Raw genomic sequence first — 17,013 nt, forward strand, 5'->3', positions numbered from 1 at the left:
TCTGCAGCCCGCGAACCACAACTCCTGAGCCTGCGTGCCACAGCTACTGAAGCCCGCACGCCTAGAGCCCATGCTCCGCAGCAAGAGAAGCCACCGCAGTGAGAAGCCTGCACCACAACAAAGAGTAGCCCCCACTCGCCGCAACTAGAGAAAGCCCACGTGCAGCAACGAAGACCCAACGCAGCCAAAAATAAAAATAAAAGAAAGAAAGGAAAAAAAAGAGGAAGAAGAGAATTTGAACATAAATAAGAGAATTTGACCCTGGTGAAATCAATGAAATGGGCACAAATGGGGAAAACAATAGGACCCCAGGTAGGTTTAGCAATCCAGGGGCAGAAAGGGCTTTTGACAAATACCAGGAATGGGGGACAGAGAAGTAAACAGAATCTTAAGATCCTATCCCCTTCCTCTCAACACCTTTCTAGAGAATGGTGGAAATGATGGTAGGTACAATGATGGTAGAGCAGGTCCAAGAGGAGAGGGCCTGAGACCAATCTCACATGTGTGTGTGTGTGTGTCTCTCTGTCCTTCTGCATTAGGAGCTTCCTCAGGGGATGAAAAAGGGCCAGAAGACCCAAAGCCTACAGTAAGACAAAGATGTAATCTATGCAGCCTGATGACCAGGACACAGACATCTCAGCACACTTCAGCTGGGAGAGATGCCCATGACCATGGACCAGGAGCCACTCCTGATGCCAGGTTGCATCCTAGGACCTCACAAATGAGGCACACTCTGGAGAGACCTAAATAGGTGGAAGGAATCATGAACTGCTTCATTTTTAACCTAAAAATGATGGAGTTTTCTCAGAAATAACTAAGATTCTGTTTTCTGCCATTTGGGGGAAATGGGGTTTAACAAAGAGGTTGAGTAATAGAGAAATAGTTACCTTTTCTTTGCACACCTGAGTTCATACCTGCTACACTAGTCACCCATGTGAGATGCAGTGTTAGGTGTTTCTCGGGAATCTGTAAAGTGCTCTACGTGGGGGCTGAGGCCAACTTCAGGGGCACAAAACATCACTATGTTTTGTGATATGACACATGACATCACCCTGACCAAGTTTTTGTTTCCACTACAGTTTTTTTTTTTTTTTCCTGTTCACAACTGTCACCAAGGAAAACCCTGCTAGAAAGGCAGATGGCAGAACTTTCGAATACAAAAAGAGTAGTTCCCTGGGCAGTTGCAACAGAATTGGAGATGCTGGTGGAGGAGATGAGGCACGAGGATGTGAAGGTCTCAACAGTGATGCAGGAGATGGCAGCACAGAAGATGTAGAATCAGTTTAAGAAGAGAGAAAACATTGAAGTCCTGGGCCCGGAGATCAGTATCCATTGATCAGGTAGGGGGCCCCTCCCTCTGTGATGAGTTCTCTCCTCTACAAAATATTTGTCCAGCCACACTCCTCAGAGGGCATTGTGAAGGTTCCCGTGTTCATTTTATGAAGCATTTGAGGCTCCCTCAAAGCACTCTTCCTTATCCATCTGGCAAACATTACTGTCAAATGCTTCGAAAATTTATCATATAACCCTTCCCTTTTTTTCATCATAAACACTTCCAAATTGCCTACTGCTGCTGTTAATGACTCACAGGATTCCCATGTCTCCTTCATGGAACACAGTTCAGCTCTCTATTTTTCCTCTGACTTATTTTACTTAGTAAGTATATTTTCATGCAAATATGAGGGCCTGTGCCTGCCACTTTTCCTCCCAAATGCTCTTGGCCCTTGCAACGATAGCTGTGTAACTCCATAGTAGATGAAACCAGCACAAGTTAGACAATCATTTTTCTGTCTTTGAGACAAAATTTCATTTGATTTAAGAATCATTTCCTGACTATCCAGTAAGTCTACCTCTAGAGGAATATTATTCTCAAGGATATGTTTACTCCATTCCAACTTTTGTGTGATGCTTGGGTTAAGTTCACGATTCCTATTAAAGAAGAATGTCCATCAAGGTAGAACCTGAACCAGTAAACTTTAGAGCTAAGAAAGAAAACAGTCATTTAGTACAGCTCCTCAGTTTACAGAGGGAGAAACAAAGGCTTGGAGAGGTGAGTGCCTTTCCAAAGGCTACTCCTTGACCTAGGTGCTGGGTCAGGATTAACAGTTTACTGGCCTAGAGACCTATTCAGTGTTCTTTTAGGCCATGCTATTTTTAATCTTCTCATTTGCGTAACACTGTAGAGTAAATGTTTGCGTCCCCTCAAAATTCATGTGTTGAAATCCTAACCGCCAAGGTGATAGTGTTAGAAGGTCGGGTCTTTGGGAGGTGCTTAGGTCACGTGGATGAAGCAGTCATTAATGAGATTAATGCCCTTATAAAAGAGACCCCAGAGTTCTCCCTTATCCCTTTCACCATGTGAATTTACAGCAAAAAAAGAAACAGCCATCTCTGAAGTGGGTCCTCACCAAACACCTAATCTGCTGGCACCTTAATCGTGAACTTCTCAACCTCCAGAACTGTGAGACTAAATTTTTTCTGTTGTTTATAAGATATGCAGTCTGTGATATTTTGTTGCAGCAGCCCAACCAGCTAAGACACCTTGCATGGAAATGATTTGTAACATTCACCAATATTTCCTCTTGGGGGTAAAGGAAGAATGTAGGCGTAGCCATATGACTTGTTTTGGCCAATGAAATGTGAGCAGAAGTGAAGTGTGTCACTTCTACTTTAAGAACCTGTTTGTGATTCACCTAGTTCCCTTTCTGCTGGGATGGCAACAGGCAACATGCTAGATGACAGAGGTTCTACTAGCTGAGGACAATAAAGAGCAGAGCCCCAGCTGACTCATAAACGACGTGCAGCACAAATGAAAAATAAACCTTCATGGTTTTAAGTCCCTGAGATTTGTGGATTGTTTGTTACTGCAACATCACCTAGCCTCTCCCTACTGGGTAAGCCCAAGCTACATCACCATTCCCATGATGCATCTCTCTGCATGAAGACATAAGAGGGTAAACAATGCAGCAGCTCAGAATACAACCCCATAAAACATTCCAAATTCTCACCAGCATTCTTGCTTCCTCTTGGCTTACATTAGGGATGTGGTTCACTACAAAGAATGAGTATTTTGATAGCTTCTCATTCTTGGAGCTATTCTGCAGGTAAGTGCTTGGTGGAAATTTCCTCTGGTCTTAGAGTTTAAAACATAATGAATTAGATTGTTTTAATAAGTGCAGTGCATTATGACTTCAAATGCGTCGTCCTATACTTACACACATACATGTGCACAAATCTTTGGTTTTCTTTGAGGCTTTTTATTTAGATAATTCTCAGCACTTTACAAGTTTCCTAACTTTACAAGCACCAACATTACAGTAACTTGATGCTGCAAAAAATCACATTATCATATATTTCCAAATTAATAGTTAGAAATTAGGGAAGGGAAGCTCCCCATGGAGTAGTAAGAGAGCCTCCCTGGCCTTGGGTAAGTCTCTTAGCCTCTCTGGGCTTCAGTTTCCTCCTCTGTAAAATGGGGACAGTAATAGTATCTACCTACCAGGGTTATCATGAGAATGAAGTTGGCGTGCACATCCCATTTGATTCATAATTAGTAGTTAACTATATTTGAGCCATTGAATACTTAGAAATCTAGAAAGTAAAATCGTTTCAGCCCTTTTACTTTCCAAGAAAGATGTGTTCAGAAACTATTTAGCCTACCAAGTGGTGATTTTTTGGAAAAGATGTAAAACCACGGTCCTGTCTTCCTAGCAAAGGCTTTAACACACTTTTGAAAACACAACAGATGGGTAGGCAAGTAGGTATTGCTAACAGTTCGGAAATTTTTCCAAACTCCCTGCTCAGAGCACACATCCAGGTGGGAAAATCTTTAAAGGGCCAGACTCATTTATGCTTTTTCCATCTTAAATTCTTGGACTTTTTTAGGTTTATACCAAAGCTCAGGAAATGCTAAAGCTTAAAGGAGAATTGAGAGGTACCCAGCAAATGAAAGATGAGGTAAGCATCCTCACTCCTCTATGTACGTACAGTTGAAACTTTGCTACAAGGGACATCTTTTCCAGTTTCATGATTCAAAATTCCAGTAACAACATCCCAAAATGTCACAGACAGAGGTGGACAGCAAAGCATGACATTTAAAAGCCCAGACTTGAGCTAGGTGAGTCTGGGTCCATATCTAATAGCGGTGTGATATTGGGCATGTTACTTACCCTCTCTGAGCTTCCTTTGCCTTACTTAGAAAATATGAATAATAAGCACCTATTTCAAAGGCTTGCTGTGAGGATTAAGTAAGATACTGCATGTAAAACACCGGTGCTTGGGGCTTAAGCACTTATTAAATGTTGTTGCCGACATTTTCTCTTTATCTGGAATGATATGGAAACGGAGTGCTCTGATGACTCTATTATTTTGGTCAAACTGTGTTTATGTATTCCCTGACTTGTTCCAGAAAGGACTTAAAGGGGATGTTTTGGTTAGTATAGGGTTGTCCCACATGACATATGCTTTTTAACAGACCTCCTACCAAGAGGTCAGCAGCTTCTAAAAGAGGTGTTTCAGCTCCTTTCCTGCTGGATTACTAGTGGGAGCCATTGAGGATTCACTGAAAGTTCTGCAGGGAATGAGGATCTGGTATGGATTTTCTAGAAGGGCATTTCTTCATTCAGCTGATATCTCTGGGGCACCTTCGCTGTGCCAGGCATCGTTCTAGGGCCTGGGGATAAATCAGTGGACAAAATCGACAAAGATCCCTGTTCTTGTGGAGGTTACTTTCTAGTGAAATAATTTCTCCAAGGATATGATATGATGGAGAAAAGTATGTGGCAGTTGCCCAAGTACCAACAAGAATTGGCCCATCTTCCAAAGGTGGTGGACCACCTGCCATATGCCATGTGTATCCTAAGCCATATACTTTGTACAGTGTGCCAATTTTTAAAGAATTTAGAACACAATGAAATATACTCAGTCTTCACTATATGAACATAATTGGCTCCAAAATTTTTGCTCACAGGCAAAACCTCATGTAAGTGCCCATTAATTCCCATCACAAGTAAACAAAAACTGTAATTTTTTTTTTTTTCTTTTGTGGTATGTGGGCCTCTCACTGTTGCGGCCTCTCCCGTTGCGGAGCACAGGCTCCGGACGCGCAGGCTCAGCGGCCATGGCTCACGGGCCCAGCCTCTCTGCGGCATGTGGGATCTTCCCGGACCAGGGCACGAACCCACGTCCCCTGCATTGGCAGGTGGACTCTCAACCACTGCGCCACCAGGGAAGCCCTGTAATGTTTTTATAGATGGAAAAGCAAGCTCAGGAATCAAGTTAGTAATATCAATAAGAATGTTTGAATTTACTGTAGATAACTTTAAACTCTTATTAAACAAGTAAACTGTAAAACTTCCTGTAGCAATGTTAATTTTTAAGATTTCCTGCTTTTAATGTAAAATAGATAGCTAGTGGGAAGCAGCCACATAGCACAGGGAGATCAGCTTGGTGCTTTGTGACCACCTAGAGGGGTGGGATAGGGAGGGTGGGAGGGAGGGAGACACAAGAGGGAAGAGATATGGGAACATATGTATATGTGTAACTGATTCACTTTGTTATACAGCAGAAACTAACACACCATTGTAAAGCAATTATACTCCAATAAAGATGTTAAAAATAAATAAATTTAAAAACTAAAATTGTTGGTAGAACAAAAGATTTCCTGCTTTTTCTTTTTTTAAATTTATTTATTTATTTTGGGCTGCGTTGGGTCTTCGTTTCTGTGCATGGGCTTTCTCTAGTTGCGGCGAGAGGGGGCTACTCTTCATTTCAGTGCACGGGCTTCTCACTGTCGTGGCTTCTCTTGTTGCGGAGCACGGGCTGTAGGCACACAGGCTTCAGTAGTTGTGGCTCGTGGGCTCCAGAGCACAGGCTCAGTAGTTGGGGTGCTCGGGCTCAGCTGCTCCACGGCATGTGGGATCTTCCTGGACCACGGATAGAACCCGTGTCCCCTAGAAGTGGCAGGCAGATTCTTAACCACTGCACCACGAGGGAAGCCCAGATTTCCTGCTTTTTAAAACATAAGTCTCACTAGAAACTGATATGTTTTGAATGGTAGTCGTGGCTAAAGGTGGTTTTCCATTGTTTATTGAAGACTTGTCCTTATCCTCACAAAGGTAATTTCCCAAAGATGATGAATTTTATGGTATTGTTGGTGGACTCCAGTATTACTCTCGAAAGTGCCACCAAGCTTTCTTGTTCAAGTGCCAAATCCTGGGAAATGCTGCCATCTTGAATCTTGGTAATGCTTCTAGGGCCTGAGAGTGCTACTGAATCACAAGCTTCAGTTTAACATCAGCTCCCCACAAGAAGCAGCATGAGACTATCTGTCAGTATTTTGAAGCCTAGAGCAAAATTTCTTCCTGGCTTTTGAAATACATGTTCAAGAAGGCATGCTCTTTGAAAAAAGATCCTTTAATCAGTACAGAAAATTTGCTTCAGTAAATAACCTATTTTCCAATCACTATCATGCGTCTAGTAGCAACTGTAGCCTCAGCACTCACCATTTTGCCTGTGGTTGGTAGCTGCTGCAGATGTCACGTGCCTTCAAATCGAGTGACCAGGTTCCAACCCCATACAAGCAAAACTGGGTACAGGCACACATCGTTGTATTGAGCTTCACTTTATTGCACTCCACAAATATTACACTTTTTACAAATTGAAGGTTTGTGGCAACCCTATGTCGAGCAAGTCTATCGACACCATTTTCTTTTTTAACATCTTTATTGGAATATAATTGCTTTACAATGGTGTGTTAGTTTCTGCTGTATAACAAAGCGAATCAGTTACACATATACATATGTTCCCATATCTCTTCCCTCTTGCGTCTCCCTGCCTCCCATCCTCCCTATCCCACCCCTCTAGGTGGTCACAGAGCACCAAGCTGATCTCCCTGTGCTATGCGGCTGCTTCCCACTAGCTATCTATTTTACTTTTGGTAGTGTATATATGTATCGACGCCATTTTCAATAGCATTTGCTCACTTTGTGTCTCTGTGTCACATTTTAGTAATTCTTGCACTATTTCAAACTTTTTCATTATTATATTTGTTATGGTGATCTTTGATCAGTGACCTTTTTAAAATTTTTATTGGAGTATAGTTGCTTTACAATGTTGTTAATCAGTGATCTTTGATGTTACTTTTGCAAAAAGATTGCGACTCACTAAAGGTTCAGATGATGGTTACCATTTTTTAGCAATAAAGTATTTTTAAATTAAGGTATGTAATTTTTTAGCTATAATGCTTTTGCAAACTTAATAGACTACAGTATAGTGAAAACATAACTTCTATATGCACTGGGAAACCAGAAAATTTGTGTGACTTGATTTACTATGATATTTGCTTTATCTCAGTGGTCTGGAAGCACACCCACAACATTGTCGAGGTAATGCCTGTATCTAAGTGCACAGCTTATGTAAGTGAAACTCACCTAGCAGTGGAGGCTTGTGATTTCGGCCGTTGTTGAAGACTTCAGATCTAGGACAGGATCAGATGGTGCCTGAGGGTCAGCATTAGACTCTCAGTTCTTCTCATGCCCCAGTACTGGTTACAGAGCTTTGAATGATGAAATGTCAGATTAAATCAATTCCTACTGCATATTGATACTCAAAAGGCATCTGCCTGGAATTTAGCGTTCATAAAGTACATAAGATTAGAAATAGTGTACAGTGACCTCTGTGCACAATATTAGCAAGAAATTAAGTTTACTGGAACCTCAGAAACACTTGCCTTTATGGAGTTCTGAGGTGAGCACAGCCTCTTCTTACAACTACCTACAGTAAAAGTAATACATGGTTCATGGAAATCACCTTATTACTCTCCCAGGGTTTTCATTCTGTTCTGATGAATAAAAACCCTTGTGTAATTTGGCCTTCAGGAGTGAATGGTTAGGTTCTGATTTCAAAAGCAAATTTCATTTGACATCCAGCAAAATACATTTGTTATTCAACTGGTTTAGGGCATCCTCAAAGAAAGGATTATTTATTCCAAACCTCAAAGAAATTGCCTCAGAGACTCTGAGTCAATGCTAATGTCCAAATTAGATGAGATCATCTACATTAAAGATCCAATTCTGAAACCCTAGTGGTGCAACAATATTGGGCTAGCAGGCCTACTGCTCAGGGGACATCTAAAACTAGAAGGAGTGGGCTTTCTTTTAATTGGCCTGAGAGAGAGGGCATTGAGCTTTTAACATAGAGAGGCTCAAGTTGTATATCACTGGTACTTTGTTAATAAGTCCTCAGTGTGCAACATATGCAACAATCTGGTGACATGGCCCTCACCTTAGGATGCATATATTCAGCATCAAGGCAAGAGTATAGGGCATTTGACACTTCCATAGAGTAGGCATTGTATTGTCACCTTATCTGCTCATAGATGCGAAAGACAGTCCTGTGGCAAGGGGGGAGGGGATCCCAAGGACCCCACTCCCGTGAGCCTCCATACTCTATTCCCAGTATGGCGGTTATGAGAAAAGGGATTTAAAGCACTAGAATCAAACTGCTGCTCCTTGTCAGGTCAAGGATTTTGTTTTCTATTTAGAGAACAGTGTCGGTACACCATTTTTTAGCTGCTCTACACATATTCTCTTAAGAGAGTCCCTGGTAATTGTCTTAATGGTAATTACATGCTTGGGGCAGTTGACATGCACTGTTATTTTTCAGAAAGTGGGGAACAAGGGACAGGAGAAAGAGAGGAAGAGGGAGAGTTTTGAGATAATGAAATGCTTTTAATGACAGAGCCACACCGTTAACCTAATTAAACTGTAAAGTGGTTTTAAAAAAATCCAGGTACTAAATGGAAATGAAGGCATAAATCAGCTGAGACAGCGGCACTTCTGGGAAACCTTCTGAATTCCGAATACTCTGACATTGCCGTGTAGGATTCTCGTGGTTATTCTCTGTCCACCCCACCTCCCCGGCCTTGTGCAGAGGTCTCTTAAACTGACCTGTCCAGTAGGCTTGATTTATGATGTCCATATCAGGTCTCCGGCTCCCCCAGGAGTGTGCGTTATATAGCTCATATATTTAAGAAGCCAGTGCAGTCAGTGGGACATGGTGGCAGAGCACTGGCTGCAGGGTCAGGAGAGCAGAGCTCTCCTCATTCTGCTGCTAACCACCTGTGGGACTTTGGACACTGTCACTTGGATCACTTTGCCATTTCTGTGCACTCATGGCTTCTGTGTGCTTTTGCACCTGCAACTCTCTTAGAAGAATTGCCCTTGGGCTTTTGGGTTCACTTTGCTCATAAGAGCAGAAAGCTGGAAGTCCTTGGGAGCTTACGTCCCATGAGGCAGCCCTTAGCCATTGACTGGCTGATGCTGAGGCTGACAGCCCAGCTTTCATTGCATCTAAGCAGGACAGACTCTGAGGTGTAACTTACACTCCGGAGTTTCCTGTGGAATTAGGCTGAAGCCACTCCCGCAAAACTTTGTCTGAAATTGTGCCCTTGCTCGGTTTCTTTCTCTTCCCTGTCCTGCTTCCCCCACCTCCTTGCTGATTTCTCTTGGGAGTGTTTCTTGAATAGATGCCATGAATCCTCACCAAAGAGGCTGCTCTGGGTAATTTAACATAAGCAAGCACCTACTATAAAAGCACCAGCCACAGTTCCAATATCTAAAACTTGGAGGTGGTAGTGCTTGCCCTCAAGAGCGTTACAAAAGGTTTGCACGGTGATAGGACTCAAGCACTGGACAGGTTCACAGAGGGCTTCTTGCTAATTTCTTTTTACACCGTTGTCACCCACAACACTGGGAGTGGAAGGCGGCGTCCTCTATGACAGGGCACCCACCCTCTTCCCACAGCTGTACACCCCCAAGCCCACCCAAGCCGCTATGCTCCCCATTCTCTATTTTGATCTTGATCACTAATTTCCATCTGACCTAGCAGTAATTAACAAATCTTTTTCTCTCATAATCAAAGACAGGGATCTTGTGCAATCAGCCCAGGGATTTTACTTTTATTCCCATTGGTGTACGTCTCCAAAGAAAAGCACTAGGTTTATAGGTGAGGGAGGTCTTCGGTTTAGTGGGTAGAAGGGAAAGTTAAGAGACTTTTCAGAAGCCACATCAACTCCATCACTGATTCACAGTAGTCTTGACAAGTCCATTTGACATCTCACTATGTTCATCTCATCAGTGACAGAGCCATTAATATTTATAGACAGTCCACTAGGTACCTGAAATTATTCTAGGCACTGACTTTCTCTTGAAAAGCAGGGGAAGCGTCTATGATGCACCCACAGTAGTGGGTGAAGATTAATTAATGTAAATAAGTAATTGTCTGAATAATGCAGAGCACCCGGACACCTCACAAATGGATACTGTGTAAACATTACTCTGGATGAGTAATGACAGCTAAGGGTTGATGGACAAATTTCCAGCAAATTTAAAGTCTCTGTCAACCAGTGAATGAAAGGAAGCATTTTCTTGATAGTTCATAATTGATGCTTTTGTTTTTCTGACTGCTGAGGCGGGGGAGAGAGACAGAGAAGTGAGCAGCCTGAACAGCAAGCTCTTGAGCCTGCAAGCTGACATCAAGAATCTACACGATGTCTGCAAGAGACAGGGGAAGACCCTGCAGGAGACTCAGCTCTGTGTGGAGGAGGAGATGATGGACAGCGGCCACGTAAGGGCTTCAACATCCGTTTCCCACCTCTGCCCCCTCCGCTTCCACCTCTGCCCCCTTGGGCAGGACCAATAATAGAAAGTTCTTCCACTGGTCATTCAAGAGCATTTATTGAGCAAGCAATGAGAAAGAATTAAACACACACACCCTAACACACACACACACACACACACACACACACACACACACACAAATGCCATCCCTGCCCTCAGAATTTTTCCATCTAGCTATCTCCAAGGTCATCTACATCTGAGCCTCTGTCTTTTCCTTATCTGGCCTTTCACACCTGGCTTTGCAGCATCTGAGGCCTATTGCCCTGAAAAGACCAGATCATAGTTATATAAAGAGAGTAGCATCTCTTAATGGATTTTAGACAAACTTCTAAATCACCCATGAAAATAACAACCATCCCACTTGCTCCAAGGTGTCACTTCCTATCGGTGCAGCAGGAGCTCTTTATTGCCACACCTGCAGCTCTCTGCCTACAAGCTTTTCTTCTGGAAGCAAGAACCCAATCATAGGACAAGGTGAAGTACAGAAGAGTTAATACCCCTAGAAGCAGCCCTCAACCAATGACTGATGGGTAGATGGTTGATTAAATAACCTATCTCCCTTGCCCTATCTCACTGGAGATAACTCCAGGCATGCTCTTTGCTCTGTCCCAGAGTTCCTCAGTGGGGCCCAGCATCAGTTGCCCAACAGTGCTAACTAGGTTGGTAACACACCCTTTCACAGTTTCCTTCCCTGCCTTGTTCATTTCCCCGCTCCCCCTACCTGAGTTTCCTAAAATCACCTTCCACATAAGCTGCTACTTGACGTCTGGTTCCTTGCCATAGGACTTGCTTCCAGAGGTGCCCGAGCCAAGATAGTCAGTAACACCTGTCCTGAACAGGAGGACCTCCTGGCATGATCATCTTTCTTGAGACTGTGATTTTGAACTAATACTTATCCATAGCCTAGGCAGTTCATCAGCTGAGGCAACTTCATTTCACCCTGAGGTTTTCTCCCTTGGAAACTCTAGCTCTAAACTCTTTAAGCCAGCCTCTAAATTTTTCCACACAAGCTGGGGAGCCAGCTGGGAGATATTTTCCCATAGCTCTGTAAACACTTTGGGTTGCCAAGAACTCCTAACTTGCAGTCTTCATTTCTGCTTAGGGACTTGAGTCCTTGGCAAACATAAGGCAGGTACTTGTTGCACAGACCTGTTGTTAGACCTCCAAGTTAGCATCTTAGGTGCTGTGTAAACCATCACCATCATCTTCAACATTTGCAGTCAAGGACCTGGTCTCTCTTAATTGTGTCTGTTAGAGTTCTCCCGGGACTTACCACCTCCCTATAAGAACTACAAATTGTTCCTCTGCAATGCCCTAAAAATGCTAACAACAAAATAATTCTACCTTGTCTTACTGAGCACTACTGTCCTTTCTGTAGGAAGTCACAAATATAGAAAAATCCATTGGTTTTCCTAAATGGATCCCAGGAAGAATATTACCATAATTTATTGTCTTCCAACATTTTAAGATATTTTCACCATTGCTGTTGCAAGTTTATTTATTCCCCCAGTCAGGGAAAGCCATGTGGCAAATAAATGTACCTGGCAACTTGGAGGGAGAAAGGTATTGTCACATTTTTATTCTAATTGCCCAGAAGAAGGTCGAACAGCTTGAAGCAAGCTTTAAAACATGCTCTTTTTTCCCCAGCACTTAGTGCAGAATTTAAATTGCAGACTACGAATACAAATACACAATTAGATGTAGATTTAACACTCATCTACTCAGAAAATCATGCAAGATCTGCCTTCCACAAGGAAATATAATATGGGAACAAAGGAGGAACCCAAGACTTTCTGAAATTTTGACTAATATCTGACAAGGAGCTGGAGAAATAAGCAGGAGGTCATAGTTCAGGACACAGTTGTGTGAAAAAATCAAAATATTATATCAGATGTTATGTGTAACTAAAGGAGTGGCAGGCAGAGGGTAGGTGACCTTGTAAATCAAGAATACGTTGTGCTCCGGATCCCACGAACAGAGAGAGCTGTGCCTAGGGAAAACCAAGTGAGGTGCCTAGGGTACACGAAGTGCCAACCCTGTACTTGCGCAGCCCTGAGACTGAATACCTCCTTTCAATTTGCACATCACTTGCCTCACTCTAGTCCCAACCCTGCTCATGTATCAAAAGTGCCTCCATTAAAGTGAAAGGAGAAAAGGACAACAGAGATATCATAGTAAAACGATGATGAAACCAGAAAAAGAGCAGTTTCCCAGGCTCCTTTGGCCCCGGTGGTGGCATGGAGAGAATACCCTGATATTCAGTAGAGTTTGGATTGCCAAACTCATCTTTGCAGTGGACTGAGGAATTATTTTTAACAGAAAACTGTAAGAAATTTGATTTCTGCAGATAAAAGTAATTCATTGAATATATAAAGATTTAATACACTCGATGGAAATTATCACACAAAGATATCATTTTGAATGATTGGGAATAAAAAAAACTTTAAGAGAAATTGCTAAATGCAATGTGGGATCTAGGATTGGCTCCTGGAACAGAAAAAAAAATAGTAGAAGAACTGATAAAATCCAAATAAACTATGTAGTATAGGTAATAGCAATTTACCAATGTTAACTTCCTAGTTGGACAAATGTACCATGGTTATGTAAAATGTTAACATTAGGGGAAGGTGAGTGAAGAGTATATGGGAACATTCTGTACTACTTTTGGAATTTTTCTGTAAATCTAAAATTATTCCAAAATAAAGAGGGTTTTTTTTTTTTAAGTGAATCTCTGGTAAATAGAGATCACTGATAAGAAAAATGTCTAAACCATGAAGATGTGTCCAGAAGAAATGGATGTCACTGAAACACACAGTTCTACACTCTACCAATATAAGAAAGTACAAGAAATGCAATTTGTAGAAGATATAAAAAGTAATAGGTGAACCTATCTAGTGATATAAGGCTAAACCAGGCTTACATGGGAAATATCTCACTTCCTACCTCAAAAATAGGGAAAGAAGTTCTGACAATGACTGGGAAAAGATGGGGCTTTTCCTCTTAAATGAAGAAAAATAAAAATTATCAGGGATTCAGTTTTCAGAGCAATGCTAACCTGAACAGAAGAGTCAGCGCAAACTAGGAGAGAGAATAAAATGGTTTAAAAGTATTTTGAAAAGACGGCTTTAGGTAAAGCAGCAGGGCCTGATGACATACTTCGAAGAGAAGCAGCCGCACAGCACAGGGAGATCGGCTCAGTACTTTGTGACCACCTAGAGGGGTGGGATAGGGAGGGTGGGAGGGAGGGAGACGCAAGAGGGAAGAGATATGGGAACATATGTATATGTATAACTGATTCACTTTGTTATACAGCAGAAACTAACACACCATTGTAAAGCAATTATACTCCAATAAAGATGTTAAAAAAAAATAAGACCCAACGCAGCCAAAATAAATAAATAAATAAAGAGTACTTAAGGAATTGGCCGGTGTTATTACATAGCTGCTAGCGATTATTTTTGAGAACTCAAGGGGATAAAGAAAGTCCCTGTAGACTGAAAAAGGGTAAATGCAGTGCTCGTCTTTTTAAAAAGGGAAAAAGGACAATCCCGGTAATTATAGACCTGTCAGCTTAACTTCAATATCAGGGAAAATATAGAACTTAACATCAATCAATTAGCATCAACTTGAAAAGCACAAAGTATTGGGTGGAAACCAACATGAGTTTTCAAAAGACGAATCGTGCCAGGCCAATTAATTTTCTTCTGTGATCAAGTGGCCACACAGGCAAGGAGGGAGCAGTAGCTATAATCTCTTTGACCATAAGTAGGGCTGAAAAGTAGTCTAAATATGGCAACAGTTCCTACAGGTGGCCAAGTCTCTATCTTTTAAGACAACTGAGGCCTGGACAGAAATCTATCTGAGAAACACTGGTAGACCAGATGGCCTCCGGAATCACGTCCAACCCTGGATGGCCATTTTAGGAACTAATCTTACTTCCATGAGATTATTTCCAACTTGCTCATTTTCTCCAGATCTCAGTTTAAAGGTCAAAGCAGAATCTAGTAAAATATCTATGTCTTCACTCTAAAGAAAACTTTTTTAAAAAAGAAGACAAAGAAGCAGTAGAAAATGCATTGATGCCTTTGTGACACTGCTTTTTGGTACAAATGTAAGTGAAATTCAGGCTTAATCCATAGTGTGTCATTTTCTATTCATATAGAATTAAGAAAATAATCTTTTGAATACTTAAGGATAAATAAGTAGAAATTTAATAGGTCTCAGATAAGTCTAGGCATTTCTCCAAGTCTTTGAAATTTGATTCCTAAGCCCATAGGTATCTACAGTGTGCAAATGTTTAATCCTCATCCAAGAAAACTCTAGTTTCTCTGCAGGTATGAGCAGTTCTTGGATCTTTATAAGCAGGCAAATTAGATCAGGTACTACCTTTGCCCTGTACTGAAAGATTTTAGCGAACTCTCATCATCTGGTTGGTCTCTTATATTACCTCAAACCAAAATTAAACCCAGAAGTTTTAACATGTCCTCTGAGGAAGAGATGATTAGCAGTTCCCCAGTATCACTGCCAGGTTACTAAGCTTTATACTAGGAAAGGACATTGTTTACCCACAGGAGGCTTTAAAGTCAAAGAACAATTATGAACACACCAAAGTATAGATGATGTACTTGGAGGGGAAGCCCTAAGGAAAGAGTTTGGCTTCTTTAAAAGAAGAGCATTTCTCTTATTCTTTTGGGTAATGAAATAAGGGGAAGCAGAGAAAGAATATAATGAGGAGACTAGTCAGTTTTCAACTGGGTCATACACATCCAGCAGTGGAGAGGCAGGTCCAATCAATACTTGCACACAAGCACTAGAAGGACCAGGAATCCTGTTTCTTAATTTTCAGAGATCAAGTCACTGTCAACAAAGCCAAGAGAAACAGGATTGGAGCAAAATTTGGTAAGGATTTTATTGGGTATTAGCTTTACTAAAATAAGCCCTTCTGCAGTAACCATACACCAGATGTTCACTCCTTTGCTTTAGTTCTACCCACATTAAGTACTTATTCGCGACCATGTCTTTTTCCAATTAGCTCCCCACCCCACAGTTTACCTGTATAGACAGAGGACTTGGGCTCTTGAGAACCTCCCCCATATATGTTTCTGTGCATGCACACCTGAGCACACACACAGACACACACACACACACACACACACACACACCCCGCTTCCAAGTCCCTTCTCTCTGAACCTCATTCACAGATGAGTTGTAAGAATAGCACAATTCTTATCTTGAAAAGAATGAAAGCACTTAACTAAAAACATTTATTATAAACGTTGGCAATTGTAGCTACACAGAGTAAATACAAAATTCAGCTTTGTTTGGCCTAGGAAAGAATTCTCTCAGGCCAAGGGTTCAGCTTGTCTTTGCCTGGGATTTTTTTTGCCTGGTGACCATTGTGGTGCATTTTCTGTTTTCTCTTTCAGATTGAACTGACACAGTCAGCTGTTGTCTTTCTGGCTCTGAACTGGGCTGATCAGCCTCTCTGATCTTATCTGTGCTGTCTCCACCCACTCTCACTACAGAAGATTTTCTCTCTTTTGGGTCCCAGCTCTTACTGAATTAATCTCTTTAACACTCCATCTCTCCAGTTACTCAGAGCAAAACCATGGAGTTATCCTGCCTTGTATGACCATTATCTCCCACCATCCCACATCTAACGCAGAAGCAAATCCTGTGGAGTCTACTTTCAAATATACATCTAAAATCCAGCCATCTCTCCCAACTCCTCCCTTGGTCCATGCCGCTGTCACTTCTCACCTGGATTCTTGCAGTAGCCTCCACGCTGGTCTCCCTGCTTCTATCTTTGGCTCCCTACAGTTCATTTTCAGTCTAACAGCCAGTGTGTCCTTTGTGACATCTACAGGAGATCACATCACTTCTCTGCTCAGTACACTCCACTGGCCTTTCACCTCTCTAAAAGGAAAAGTTAAAATTTTCAGAAAGGCCTACATGGTCCTAGGGGACCTCACCTCCCTTTCCTTTCTCACCTCATCTGGTACCGTTCTCCCGCTTACTGTCTCTGCTCCAGCCAGAACAAAGTGGCTTCTCAAACACCGCCAGGCACCTCCCACCTCCAGGCCTTAGCGCCTGCTGTTACCTCTCACTGGAGTGTTCCTGTTGTAGATTCCCACCAGGCTCCTTCCCTGCCTCCTCCAAGTCTGGACTCAGATGTCACCTTCTCAAAGCGATCTTCCATGAAAACAAAATTAATTCAAAATTACAACTTCCTCCATCCTGGCATTCCTCATCTCCCTCCCCTGCTTTACTCTCCTCCACAGCACTTTTTCCTCTTAATAAACTACATAACTTACTTCTGTAATTTGCTACCTCT

At 42.0% G+C, this 17,013-nt stretch overlaps 1 protein-coding gene across 1 annotated transcript in view; it reads left to right on the plus strand.

Moving 5' to 3' along the window:
• The first annotated feature begins 288 nt into the window (after positions 1 to 288).
• PMFBP1 (polyamine modulated factor 1 binding protein 1) overlaps positions 289 to 17,013 on the plus strand; it is a 44,925-nt gene continuing 28,200 nt past the window's right edge. Inside the window, exons 1-3 of the mRNA XM_067718409.1 lie at positions 289 to 312; positions 3,886 to 3,957; positions 10,435 to 10,626. Coding sequence (XP_067574510.1) covers positions 289 to 312; positions 3,886 to 3,957; positions 10,435 to 10,626 — 288 coding nt within the window. The remainder of the gene's footprint in view (positions 313 to 3,885; positions 3,958 to 10,434; positions 10,627 to 17,013) is intronic.

Source organism: Pseudorca crassidens, chromosome 20 (assembly GCF_039906515.1).
Source record: "Pseudorca crassidens isolate mPseCra1 chromosome 20, mPseCra1.hap1, whole genome shotgun sequence".
Taxonomy (NCBI): Eukaryota; Metazoa; Chordata; class Mammalia; order Artiodactyla; family Delphinidae; genus Pseudorca; species Pseudorca crassidens.